This window comes from Carlito syrichta, unplaced genomic scaffold (genome assembly GCF_000164805.1).
Source record: "Carlito syrichta isolate Samal-C Ts95f unplaced genomic scaffold, Tarsius_syrichta-2.0.1 Scaffold314104, whole genome shotgun sequence".
NCBI lineage: Eukaryota > Metazoa > Chordata > Mammalia > Primates > Tarsiidae > Carlito > Carlito syrichta.
Window position 1 is genome coordinate 40759 of NW_007258200.1, and position 12839 is coordinate 53597.

Genomic DNA, 12839 nt, shown 5'->3' on the forward strand with positions numbered 1-12839 from the left:
AAAAAAAAAAAAAAAAAAAAGTATAAGCTGGTTGCCAAACCAGGTGGTAGCATGTAAAATTCTAGAATGGATTCTGGCAAACGTTTTCTGTAATAAGTCAGTAAATATTCTAGGCTCTGCCAACTGTAGGTTCTGCCTTAACTACAACTCTGCCATTATGCATATGTAAACACATGGGTGCAGCTTTGTTCCAAAAAAGTCTGTGTACATCAGGCTTCTGGTCTAGAACCCAACCACCCAGTGCAAAGTAAGGTCAAAAAGGCTCTTTAGGAAACTCAAATGAAGGAGACCAGAAGGGAGGTGGAGGATGCACACTCTGCACAACATTTCTGAGAAGGGGCGTGGTAGACAGAAAGCCACAACTGTAAAAATGACCAGCAGGCGCATACAGGCTTGTTATCTAGGGTCTTGACTCTGTTAATCCCTTCTCACCTTAAAAATAAAAAGAAGAAAGACACAACCAGTTCTGTTTTGGAGCTATTTTAAAATGTGCAGATTAGCAGAATATGCATATTCCCCACCAAATGGGAAAGGCTACAGGACTCTCCTAATCGCAGATTCAATGCTGTCTTGACTACTGACTCTGGAGGCATTGCCAAATAACACTGAGGATCCCTAGCCTTGCTTCCCAAGATGGGGAGATGCCTCACCCAGGCCTTGTTATTGTTGCTTGCCCAAGAAAGCCAGCTTCCCTTTACCATCCCCATTTTCTTTCCAAAAATAAAGTGGTGGGTGGGTGGATATGCCATCGACCCTACCCACCTCAGAGTTCATCTTTTAGTCCTCAGAGGCCAGAGGCTGTAGCTGAGTCATGCTGGTCCCCTGTGCCCAGTCCAAGGCCTGAAAAAGAGTGGGTCTCATGGCCATCTATTTGATGCACGAGTGTACTGCAAATCTACCAAATGTTTCATGTTCTGAAGTACTGAGCAACTTGTACCAATGCCAACTCTTCTCAGCATCCTTCCGGAGTTTTACCAATTTCCCAACTCTGCTTTTCTACCTACTTCCTATTTGGAGACAGACTTTGGCTAGGACAAAGCCCCCACTTCACGGAGGGAAGGCTGAGGATCAGAGAAGCCAAGGCCCCTTAGTGAAAGCATGTGCTGCCACCTTGGCTCAACCCAGCACTGAAGCCCATGCCAACATGAGGGTGGGCATACAAGCCACAGGGTGACCCTAACTTTAGAAAGTTTTTTTTTGGGCAACTGGGAGTCATGATAAGATTTGTAGCAAGGAGTGACCTGGCTAGGTCCCAATCACTTAGAAACAACTTGCTATAGACAGGGAAAAGGCTAGCATGATGTGAAAAACAGGACAGCTGAATAACCTGAATGATAACCATGCAGTAGACATGCCTCTAAGCATTCTGACTGCATCAAACACATTCAAATCCTCACAATATTGTACTGGTTTTATGGATAAAGAAATAGGCTAATTCTTTGCCTGAGGTCACACAGCTAGTTAAATGGAAAAGATGGACTTGAACCCAGGAAATCTTGCTCCATGGACACAGAAAGGATTTTGCTTATCTAAAACGAACCACTTCCAGGCAAAGCACGGTTTCCCCTGAAACTCAATCAAAGTCACAGGTGCTCTCACAGGCCTCCTAAAACTTAAAAACTCATATGAAATTAAAGTTACTGAATGTCAACGCTACACAAGACACGTCATGACAATCAAAGGTTTTCCCCTCTTCCAACCTTAGGGGGGAAAAGGAGCTCAGACACGACAGGTATGTACGGTAGACGCCAGGGGTCACCCAGCTCCCCCCCTCCAGCCAAAGGCCCACGTTTCTCACCAGCTCGCGTGTAGAACCAGTTCTCATCGTAGGGAGCAAGCTCTTTATGCTTAGCCAGCTTGACCGTATCAACCCATTCGGGAACTTTCAGCTTCCCGGACCTAGAACCAAAGCAGCGAGACACAGTTCAAGATTCTCCTCAACTGCTCGGTCCCCAACCCCACTCCTCCACGCAACTATCAGGAAGCCGGCGCGTCCCAGTACCGACAGGCTCACACAGAAAAAGCGGACTCGCCACTGAGGCCCCAAGCACCTCTCTCGGCCACAGCGGGCAGATCCGGGCAGCGACGCCGCCACGCACCCCGAGCCTCGGTCCCCCACTCACTTTTTGAGGAAGGCTGCCAGAGCTCTGACGAACTCCTGCTGGTTCACGTCTTTTACGGTAACTCCGGGCATCTGGAGGGAAGGTCGAGCGTGTGAACACAAGGCCCGGCCCGCCCGCTCCTTTCGCTCCGGCGGTCCGCGGCACCCAGTCTCTCCCGAGGCCCCGCTTCAACCCCGGGTCCGGCTCCCGCGGTCTCTGCGGGTCGCACAGATGCAGCCTGTTCCCGTTTGCGAGGATTCTACACGACCCTTTCTCGTCCCCGGGACACCTGGCACCCTTATTGCCAGCCGCAGCCCCCAGACCCCTTCTCGGTTCGCGGACGGCGCTGACCGGGCATGTCCGGGCCTGCCGCTCGCACGTGGCCGCAGCTTCAGGGGGCGGAGCGGTCCAGTGCCGGACGCCCCGCAGCCCTTAAGCACGCGCTCCTGGGCTGAGGAGTCCGGCCCCAACGCTCCGCGCCGAGTCCGCCCCAGAGCACCAACCTACCGTGCGGCCTCCGCGCTGCCTGCCAGGGGAAAGGGAGCAACGGGGTTTCCCGGGCGCACAAGTCGGGCGTCAGGTCTCGCGAGAGCTTCCAGACCTCGCGCGAGTTCTCGCGGAGTAGGCGGCTCCGCCTCTCTCTGGGCGAATGTGGTTTCGTCTCCGCCTAGAAGGGCGGGAGTGGAGAGGCGAAGGGAAAGGTTGGTGGCACTGGCGTGGAGGCCTGGGTTTCCTCCCCTCCCTTCTTTCTCCCCTTTAAGCTGGGGAAACTTGGTTTCGTTTGCGCCGTCCGTGGCTGGAAGGAACAGCGGTGGAACAGACTGTGATGGCGGAAGTACGGGACAAACTGGGTGGGCAGGACAGAAAGAGAACGGGCCACGGCCAAAGCTCGTAGCGGCCCAAGCCCTCTTCCGGGTGGAAGTGGCTTTTCCCTGGCCGGAAGTGGGAGCAGTAAGGGCGGAACTGTGACGGATAACCTAGGGGAAAGGCGAGGAAGAAATGTGGCCTTCGTCTTCCCCCTTTCCCCCGCCAGTAGTCGCGAGAGCAGGCGACGGAAGCCCCACCCTTCTTAGGGCGGAAGTTGCTTCAGCGCGGCCGAGGCGACCTAAGTGAGAATGAGGCACTAGAGGCGGGGAGGAGATAGGGGCAGGGACAAAGAGGTGGGGGCGGGACCTTCGGAGAAGTTATTTCAGCTCCCCCTTCTAGTAGTGTCTGACTCTGTTCGTCCGGCCTTCAGTCTTACCTTGCCGTTGTGGTTTTATCTGCCCTGTTGACCTAAGGACCTTAAGGCAGTCTTTTTGCCTCTTCAGTCTCGCTATTAAAATTTTAAAAAGACTGAGATCCCAATTTGCCCATTTTAAGTGACTTGACTGCTCCTGTGCTTGGTGCATCACATACTCTAGTAACAATTAATTAATTATTATTATTATTTTTTTGAGTTGGAGTCTCACTCTGTCACCCAGACTGGAGTGCAGTGGCTGCTCCCGGCCACCGCAGTCTCGACCTGCTGGGCTCCGACGATCCTTCCGCCTCAGCCTTCCAAGTAGCTGGAACTACAGGCGCGCGCTACCATGCCCGGCTGATTTTTTGATTTATTATAGAGATGAGGTCTTGTCAAGTTGCCCAGGCGGGTCTCGAACCCGCGGGCTCAGGCAATCAACTCACCTTGGCCTCCCAAAGTGCTGGGATTACAGGCTGAACCACTGAACCCGGCCAACAATTATTTTTTAAGTGGCAGGCACAAGTAAATATTCTTTGGACGTTTATCATGTGGCTGGTCCTGTAATATTACATACGTGATCTCATTTAATCCTTATAAGGCCCAAGAAAGAAAGAACATGAGGGACACCCCTGTGGTGCAATAAAATTATGTTAACTCGCTGCAAAGAGGAAACAGTGAAATGTTTGTAGCTATTTTCTTATGTTGAAAGATTTTTGAGTCTAAAACAGAGCAAATAATATTGAAATTTTTTTCTAGGCCAGGGGCGGTGGCTCATGCCTATAATCCCAGCACTTTGGGAGGCCAAGGTGAGAGGATTGCTGGGCAACTTGGCGAGACTTCATCATTACAATAAATAAAAAAATTAACCAGGCATGGTGGGGCGCATACCTGTAGTTCCAGCTACTTGGCAGGTTGAGGTGGAAGGATCACCTGAGCCCAGCAGGTTGAGGCTGAGATGGCCATGAACGTGCCACTGCACTCCAACCTGGGTGACAGAGTGAGACTCCAACTAAAAAAAATTTTTTTTCATACTGATACCATGTATGCAAAATGCCTTATTAATATGACAATATGTTATGATAGTAATATCTGTTAAAAATTAAAACCGGCTGGACATGGTGGCTCATTCCTATAAACCTAGCCCTTTGGGAGGCCAAGATGAGAGAACGGCCTGAGCCCACGGGTTTGAGACCAGCCCGGCCAACTTGGTGAGACCTCATCTCTACAATAAATAAAAAAATTAACTGGGCATGGTGGTGCACACCTGTAGTTCCAGCTACTTGGAAGACTGAGGTGGAAGGATCGCCTGAGCCTAGCAGGTCAAGGCTGCGGTGGCGGTGAGCATGCCACTGTACTCTAGCCTGGATGACAGTGAGACTCTGACTCAAAAAAAAAAATTCAAACCAATTATGCTTTTTGGATGATAATGTATTTAAATCAGGGTTTTACATTCACATGGAATGTTATTTAAACCTATTTCACACTGTTTTTAAAACATCACCATCAATCATCTTGAGACAAAAGAGGAGTGTAGGTAACACCAGGAAAAGGAATCAGTGATCATCCCTTGAGCCCTTTTTTATTTTTTGAGTTGGAGTCTCACTCTGTCACCCAGACCGGAGTTCAGTGGCACGTTCACAGTCACCGCAGCCTTGACCTGCTGGGTTCAGGGGATTCTTCTGCCTCAGCTTCCAAGTAGCTGGAACTACAGGCACATGCCACCATGCCTGGCTAATATTTTGATTTATTGTGGAGATGAGGTCTTACCAAGTTGCCCAGGCTGGTCTTGAACCTGAGAGCTCAGGCAATACTCTCACCTCAGCCTTCCAAAGTGCTGGGATTATAGGCATGAGCCACTGCACCTGGCTGTCCTTGAGCCCTTTCTAAGGGTGGCAATGGGGATGGGGGTCTCTGGGTCTTCAAATCTTTGGAATAGCTCAACAGGTCTTCATATGTTTTGAATGGTTCACGGAGATGGACTTAACACTAGAGGACTAAGAAACAAATACAGGTGAGATCTTGTTATTACTTAATGATATCTTGAGTAAGAAAAATAAAAGGCTTTTGAAAAATCCTTCTGACTCATGTTTGTCTCTTGGGATTCTTACTCTTTCATTCTATGCTTTATAAACATTACCTATTAACTGATTTGGGCCTGGCAAGGAGAAGGAACCCTCCCCTGATCTTGCCTAGAAATTTTCCTGAAAACACTTGGGCAAGACTCTTTACCTCTTTAAGCTTGCTTCTTCATTTGTTAAATGAGAATAATCATGCATAGTGTACAAGGTTGATGTGAAGATATATGTGAATCAAATACAGTGGGCACACAATAAATGGTGATAATTATCTCTAAACTTATATGGATCCTTCAGAACTTAGACACATGAACCTCCCTAGTTGAGGAAAAAACCCATGATAAAGACTAACTTTTTTTTTCCTGTCCTAGTTGGCCTCAGTTTTCCCATCTGAAAAATACCATATTAGATTAGCATCAAATTGACATTCCATTGGGCAAAGCTGGCCTGAAGATGTGTTTTATTTGACTCATGTAGGATTTAAAGAAGAAAACTGAGCCAACATTTGAAAATTAAGATGTTTTATACAGCAATCTAGTTTTTGGTTGGGTGTGATGGCTCACACCTGTAATCCTAGTACTTTGGGAGGCTGAGGTGGGAGGATCACTTGAGGCCAGGAATTTGAGACCAACAACAACAACAACAACAACAACAACAAAACTGGGTGTGGTGTCTGTGTGCCTGTAGTTCCAGCTCCTGAAGAGGCTGAAGTGGGAGTTTGAGGCTGCAGTGAGCTATGATCGAGCCACTGTTCTCCAGCCTGGGTGACAGAGCAAGGCCCTGTTTTAAGCAAAAACAAAAACTTCTAATTTTTCAGTTTTTCTTGAAAAACAAAAGACGTGGCAACACCTAGTCCACTTTCCTGCCTGCAACAATCTTCTGGGGCCAAAAGGGGGCTGTCCCTTAGGTAAGGCATATATTCTGTGTGCTAGGACCCATCTGGCCTTCTTTACTCGTTTATATGATCTGCTTGGCCCTGTAGGCATTTGAATTTGTGGTCCTCAAGACAGGTGGAAACTGTCTATGCCTGGCACAAAGCAGGCACTTAATTACTGATTCAGTGAACCCCTGCTATTTCCATCCATCATTCTTACTTATCTGGCTACAATAATAAATCCACGTATATGTTTATCTGTGGTAGTTATTGATAACGTTCACCTTTTTTCTTTTTTTTTTGAGTCGGAGTCTCACTCTGTTGCCCAGACTGGAGTGCAGTGGCCGCTCCTGGCCACCGCAGCCTCGACCTGCTGGGCTCCAGCGATTCTTCTGCCTCAGCCTTCCAAGTAGCTGGAACTACAGGCGCGTGCTACCATGCTCGGCTAATTTTTGACTTATTGTAGAGATGAGGTCTCACCAAGTTGCCCAGGCAGGTCTCGAATCCGCAGGCTCAGGCAATCCACTCACCTCAGCCTCCCAAGGCATGGGATTACAGGCTGAGCCACGGAGCCTGGCTGAATAACGTTCACTTTGAGAAGTGAATTGAACAAGTTCTTTCTGTCAATCAGGATAGATTAGGGTAGGCCGTGGAAACAAACAGTCCCCAAACCTTTATGACCTAAAACAACAAAGGTTTATTTCTTGCTTACTCACACAAACCTAGACACAAAATGAAAATACTCTCCTGTTTTCACATGCATGGAGACAGACATGAGTGCACAGGCATGTACAGAGTCATGGAACCTTGGGACACATACTCATGCAAAAACATATATAGATAACGATCAGTGTAACTGCACAACTCTCTCATTCTTGGGGATTTTAAAAAGACCTAGGACCCAAGAAGGGGTAGAAGAATATCCACTTTCAGCCAAGGAAATGCCCACACTACAGAAGGAACTGAAAGATAATGAAGTGCCTGGAAGCTTAAAAAAAAAGGCTGAAGCTTGTACTACATTAAATTCCATGCATAAATCCATAAGGGAAACACTGAATATGCAGTGCTTGCAGGCTATCACCTCCCTGTCACAGTGAGGCAGCCTCCATCTCTAGGCTTCTAGCTCAGGAGGGAGATGGACCCCAGGTGTCCAATATGCAGAGCAACGGAGGGGGTTGGGCTGGGTCGAAGAGAGGGGCCAACAGGCTGGAATCCTCTTCCTCCAGCAGGAACTATAGGTAGGAAGGAAGGGGGCAGGACCAGGTCACATACATTTCCCCTCCCAGCAACCCGCCCCCACTTTTTACCACATCCAACCCAGGCCTCATCCTTGTTCACCTGGCTTATTGTACAGACCTTCCTTGCTGATTTTCCCACCTCCGGTCTTGCCTTCGCCAAATCCTCCATCAAAGCCACCATACTTGACTTTGTGAAGCTTAGAGTCTGAATTTGTCCCTTTTTAGTTCAGAAACAATCCCTGGTTTCCCTTCATGTACAGTTGCTGGTCTAGACTCCTAAGCCTGGCATGCCAGGTCTCCACAATCAAAAACCTCTCTAGTCTCATGTCCCTCTGTTCCAGTAGTTCCTGCAGACCAGTTTGCCCAACCCACCACATGAACAGGATAATTCTATCTTCCCTCTCTATACCCCTAGGTGTTTCTCATTCTTCAAGGTTCCTTCAGTCTTCTCTAAGTTTTTCACTGAGCCTTGTGAAGGCATCTAGTTTCTCTAACTAAAATGAAAGATTCTTGAAGGCAGTTATCAGATCTCCTCCCAACCCAGACCCTTATTATTTTGGCCCATCTCCAGACTTCAGCAGGCAACTTGGGTCCAGAGAGAGAGTCTGGGGCTGTAGTCAGGAGACTCCAATAGCCTGCTCTGCCATTATCTCACTGTATGCCAAGCCTCTGCTTCTCTCAGGGCCTCACTTTTCCTGACATCAGGGTGCTGGAAATTTGCTGTTGAGTGCAAAACTGATAAAACGAACTCATTGAACAACTCTCAACTGCAACATCAGGGGCCAGGCTGAGGAGTGTGGAGGTCTGGGCTTGACGGTGTTCAACCTGCTGACCCCTGATTGCCCTGGTTAGTTCCTGCTTACTCCAGTGGCCTCCATTTCCCAATCATCCCTATCCCATCCTCTCCTTTCATGGAACAGATTACCTGGTGGGCCACAGGGGTGAAGCAGGGAGATCCAGGCAGGGTTTGGGGGGACAGAAGGGGTCAGGCGGGGGGCCTGGGATGAATCTTTCAGTCCCATGAGGGCCTCAGCTGCCTCCTGCTGCAGCTGCCGTTCTGAGGGGGCAGATGTCCAGGCCAGGCGAGAGGCTCCGGGGACCTGCAAAGGAAAGGGAGAGAAGCAGACTGGGAACTCCCATTTCTTCCTACCTTCAGTGTTCCCTCAGCCCCAGGCTCCTTCAGAGTCTCTTGCTTTTCCCTTCCCCAGGCTCAACGTCCTCCCAGGGTCCTGGATCCCACTTCTTTCTCAGGACCTGTGGCTGCAGCAGAAGAGGGTCCGGGGTGCTACAGGACTGGAGTATCAGAGTTGAACATCTAGAAACAAGGAGAGTAGATGTCAGAGTGGTTAAACACAGGGATGGAAGTACACATGGAAAAAGGGGCAGGATTTCACTATATTCTGATCTGAGAGTCCAAGAGCTGGACTATTAGGCTTTGTGGGCTTGGGCAAGTCCCATCCCGTGTCTTGGCCTGCATTGTTTTCTGTAAAGTGAAAATCCCTGCCAGCTTTTTCCTCCCAAGGCTACTGGGAGGTTTATGGAAAACCACTGGTATCAGTTTTTAAAAAATTGACAAAACACCCAGAGGGACTGGGATTACTGTACTACTATACTGCCAGAGTCAATCTGGTTCCCCTCTCCTCAATTCCCCAATCCCCACAGAATGTTAAGGAGGGCTTGGCTCATTTTAGGAAGCTTTCCTTAATGGCCCCTGGCCTCTATCCTAGGCCTCTGAGGCTCTTGCCATCATTACCCTCCATTTCAGCAGGCAATCCTACCCCATCAAATCTGTTCAAGCAGATTTAATAGCCACTATCTGTTCAAGGCCAAAGTCTGTGTTAGGTGTATGCCATCAATTATTACAAATTCTTATGACAACCTGAGAGGTAAGTAATAGTGTCTCCAATTTGCTGATAGAAAAACATGCTCAGAGAGGTAGATACTTGTCCAAAGGGTCATAGCTAGAAAATGACAATACTAGGAAAGCTCTGTCTTGCCTATTTTCTTCTTGATCACCTACTATGGTGTCCAGTACAGGCTCTCCTTACTCACGTGCGGGGCAGGCTAGGGGGCCCTTGAGGCTCTCCAGAAAGAGGAGCTGTCAATACTGGGCGAGATCCTGGGCAGGTGGTGAGGGGCCCATGAGTGGGCAGCCGGAAGGAGGTGCCAGGGTCAAAGCCTAATGAGGGTAAGAGAATGCAGATTGTGTAGACATCAAAGGTCATGATTTCTGTCCTCCCTCTCCCCACCCATGTCTTCCTTTTCCCTTTCTGATACACGGCAATTGGCACTCAATTATCAGTTGAATAAATGTTGAATTATCTTACCAGAGAAGGGATGCAGAGGAACAGCAGGTTCTTGGCATAGCAAACGGCAAACCACTGGAGGTGGCATGGAGAGGCCTGGATGCAGCCAGTGTCCAGGGGTCCAAGGGCCTGGAGGTACTGGAGTCCAGGGCAAAGGCAAGATTTCTGGGGGACGGCTGAGCAGCAGAGGCCCTCGAGAGTTCTCCTGAAGGGGCAGAGAGCACAGGGTGGAGTTGGGTACAAGGCTGGAGAAGGGGTGGTCATTTTCTGGGATGGGAGTAGAACCCCAAAACTTTAGAGATAGGAGGAACTTAAAGTCCCACACTCTCATTTTACGCCAAGTGTGAGGGCACAAAAGCAGGGACCTGGGCAGGAGCTGGGGTGGGAGCCACTCCCTCGGGGCCCAGGCTCTCTTACCTTCCCAGGAGGTGTCAGTGCCAGCGGGACTGCCCCACGGGGGCCCTGTGGCTGAAGTGCTATGTTCTCCTTTCCAGCTGTGAAGGACCAGAGACAGCTCTAGTGAGCCCTTCTCTTGACCTCTATCCTATCCCAATCCCAAACTGAGTTCGTATCTCCCTCTGGTCATTTTATTTATTAATTGATTTTTTATTTTAAAGATGCGGGGTACAATTCAGGGTTAGGTATACACATGTTCATTATGCAGGTACCCTTGTTGATGAGGTGTGCCCCTCCCAATCCTGGCACTTTCCCACTATTGCCAATCCTCCCCACCCCCTGCCCCACCCCCTGGTCATTTCTCTCTGGCCATTTTCTACTGGCAGATCTCATTGTCCTCCCAACACCAGGACAGCTGAGGCCTGGAGAGTAGAAACCCCTTGCTCAATTCAGTAGCAGGAGGGACTCTTTCCCCTTATGCCTTCCACACCCAAATCCCTGCCTCATCACTGGCCAGAGACACTCACAAGGCACCCCTGGTCGAGTGGCTCCCCCCTTCTTGACACGGCTGGGAGCTTTGGGAGGGACTTCCCCTTTCCTTATCAGTCCTTGAGCCAGGTGCCTCTTTAGCTGCGCCTCCTGCTGCCTACGCAAGGCCACCTGGGCAGCCATGACCCTTCGGCGCTCCCTAAAAGGGGGGTATTGTGAGTCAAAAGTCAGCCGTCCTTTGAAGAGGGCCACCCTCCTCCCCTCCTGGACCTCATACTCACAGGATGAGGACACATTTAGGACACTCGCAAGCCTGAAAGAGGCAGAGGCGCTTGTGGCCCTTGAGGTGGGCAGTGACGCCGTGGTTGCGGCAGCGGGCACAGGTTGGAGAGCGACTGACAGTTCTCTTGGGGACAAGCTCTGCATCCTGCGGGGCTCTGGTCTCACCCTCTGGGGCAGAGTCTGAGGGGCAGTGGTGGTCAGCAGGCGCTTCACTAGGTTCCATGGATCTAGAGGCAGGAGTGGAGGGTCAGAGTGGCCACGTGGGTCCTCCTCAGCCAGCCCTCCTGCCCTGGGAGGCCACACCTATGGGTCTCCATCCTGCCCACCTCTGGACCCAGCTTTTTCCCAGCTTCTCCCTGGCTTTCTCCCCTCTTCACCCCACGGCCTTTCTCAGGGACCTTCCTTCCTAGGAATGCCCTCTCCTCTTCCTCTCCTATATCCTTTCAACCCAAATATCCTCTTTTGCCTGCCTGCACTTTCCCACGCATATACTGCCATTTCAGGCATATTCATGCCCTCCATGCCCCTTCAAAGATTCCTACACCCCCTTTCCACAAATACCCTGTTCTGTCCAACAGTTCTTCCTGGCATCCTTGTCAGCCATGATCACTCTCCCCTCATTCATTTATCCAATTCCTACAGCTCTTTTTGTTTGTTTATTATTTTATTGTCTTTTTCAACTCCTGGAGTTCTTTCTAGGCCCCCTTTCCATTCTTGGTCTCCGGCATGCCCTGCAATTCAACTTCCCATTACACTCCTGCAAGTCTGATTTTGTCCTTGCACCCCTTTAAATCTCAACCCTCTCTTGCACCTCCACCAATTACATTATTCTCATGGATTCCCTGTCCCACTTTCTTTGTTTTGAGACATGGTCTTGCTCTGTCGCCCAGGCTAGAGTGTAGTGGCATGATCATAGCTTACTGTAGCCTCAAACTCCCGGGCTCCCTCCCACCTCAGCCTCCCTGTACTGGGAATAGAGGTCACATTGAACACAGTGGCTTCCGTGTCTCACTTTCTTTTTTCTTTTCCTTCTTTTTTTTTGTGACACAGGGTCTCACTCTGTCACCCAGGCTGGAGTGCTGTGGCACAATCTCCTCTCACCACAACCTTGGTGATCTGGGCTCAGGTGATCCTTCTGCCTCAGCCTCCCGAGTAGCTGGGGCTACAGGTGCTTGCCACCACGCCTAATTAATCTTTTGATTTTTTTTTTTCTGAGTTGGCCAGACTGGAGTGCAGTGGCACGCTCCCGGCCACCGCAGCCTTGACCTGCTGGGCTCCCGCGATTCTTCGGCCTCAGCCTTCCAAGTAGCCGGAACTTCAGGCGCACGCTACCACGCCCAGCTAATTTTTTTGATTTATTGTAGAGACAAGGTCGGCGCCAAGTTGGCCGGGTGGGTCTCGAACCCCGCGGGCTCAGGCAATCCACTCGCCTCGGTCTCCCAAAGTGCTGGGATTACGGGCTGAGCCACCGAGCCCGGCCAATCTTTTGATTTTTAAAACATTTTGTAGAGAGGAGGCCTCCCCGTTGCCCAGGCTGGTCTCCAATTCCTGGACTCAAGCGGTTTTTCCGCTTCGGCCTCCCAAAGTGCTGGGATTACAGGCGTGAGCCACTGCGCCTGGCCTCCTACCCGCTTTCAGTAATTACTTTCATTCACTCCCTCACTCATTCCACGAATGTTCACTGAGCCCCTGCCACGTGCCAGGCCCTGATCTAGACCACAAGCCCTCTCCTCAGGGCACTAACGTCTCTCTTGCACCCACAGGTGGCCCAGGCTTTCCCGCAGCTGTACCAGCGCTTCCTGCTCCTGTGCCCACTTCCAACAAGTAATCAGATGCATCTCCCCCTCCCTCATGC

General features: G+C 50.1%; 2 protein-coding genes across 4 annotated transcripts in view; both read right to left on the reverse strand.

The window, feature by feature from the left end:
* Positions 1 to 2855, reverse strand: part of RPS19 (ribosomal protein S19) — a 7836-nt gene extending 4981 nt beyond the window's left edge. Inside the window, exons 1-3 of one of the 3 annotated variants that reach the window (XM_008071037.2) lie at positions 2610 to 2855; positions 2124 to 2194; positions 1799 to 1899 (exon numbers count right to left, since the gene is read on the reverse strand). In XM_008071037.2, the coding sequence (XP_008069228.1) occupies positions 1799 to 1899; positions 2124 to 2194 (172 nt within the window). In that variant the 5' untranslated portion in view covers positions 2610 to 2855. Of the gene's footprint in view, positions 1 to 1785; positions 1900 to 2123; positions 2195 to 2453 lie in introns of all 3 variants that reach the window. The other 2 variants (XM_021719057.1, XM_021719058.1) reach the window with 2 other exon arrangements.
* A 4100-nt stretch (positions 2856 to 6955) lies between these two features.
* Positions 6956 to 12839, reverse strand: part of DMRTC2 (DMRT like family C2) — a 6146-nt gene continuing 262 nt past the window's right edge. The window contains exons 2-9 of the mRNA XM_008071038.1: positions 10984 to 11211; positions 10741 to 10901; positions 10235 to 10311; positions 9839 to 10019; positions 9564 to 9690; positions 8766 to 8826; positions 8437 to 8611; positions 6956 to 7505 (exon numbers count right to left, since the gene is read on the reverse strand). Of these exons, the coding sequence (XP_008069229.1) occupies positions 7393 to 7505; positions 8437 to 8611; positions 8766 to 8826; positions 9564 to 9690; positions 9839 to 10019; positions 10235 to 10311; positions 10741 to 10901; positions 10984 to 11207 (1119 nt within the window). The 5' untranslated portion in view covers positions 11208 to 11211 and the 3' untranslated portion in view covers positions 6956 to 7392. The remainder of the gene's footprint in view (positions 7506 to 8436; positions 8612 to 8765; positions 8827 to 9563; positions 9691 to 9838; positions 10020 to 10234; positions 10312 to 10740; positions 10902 to 10983; positions 11212 to 12839) is intronic.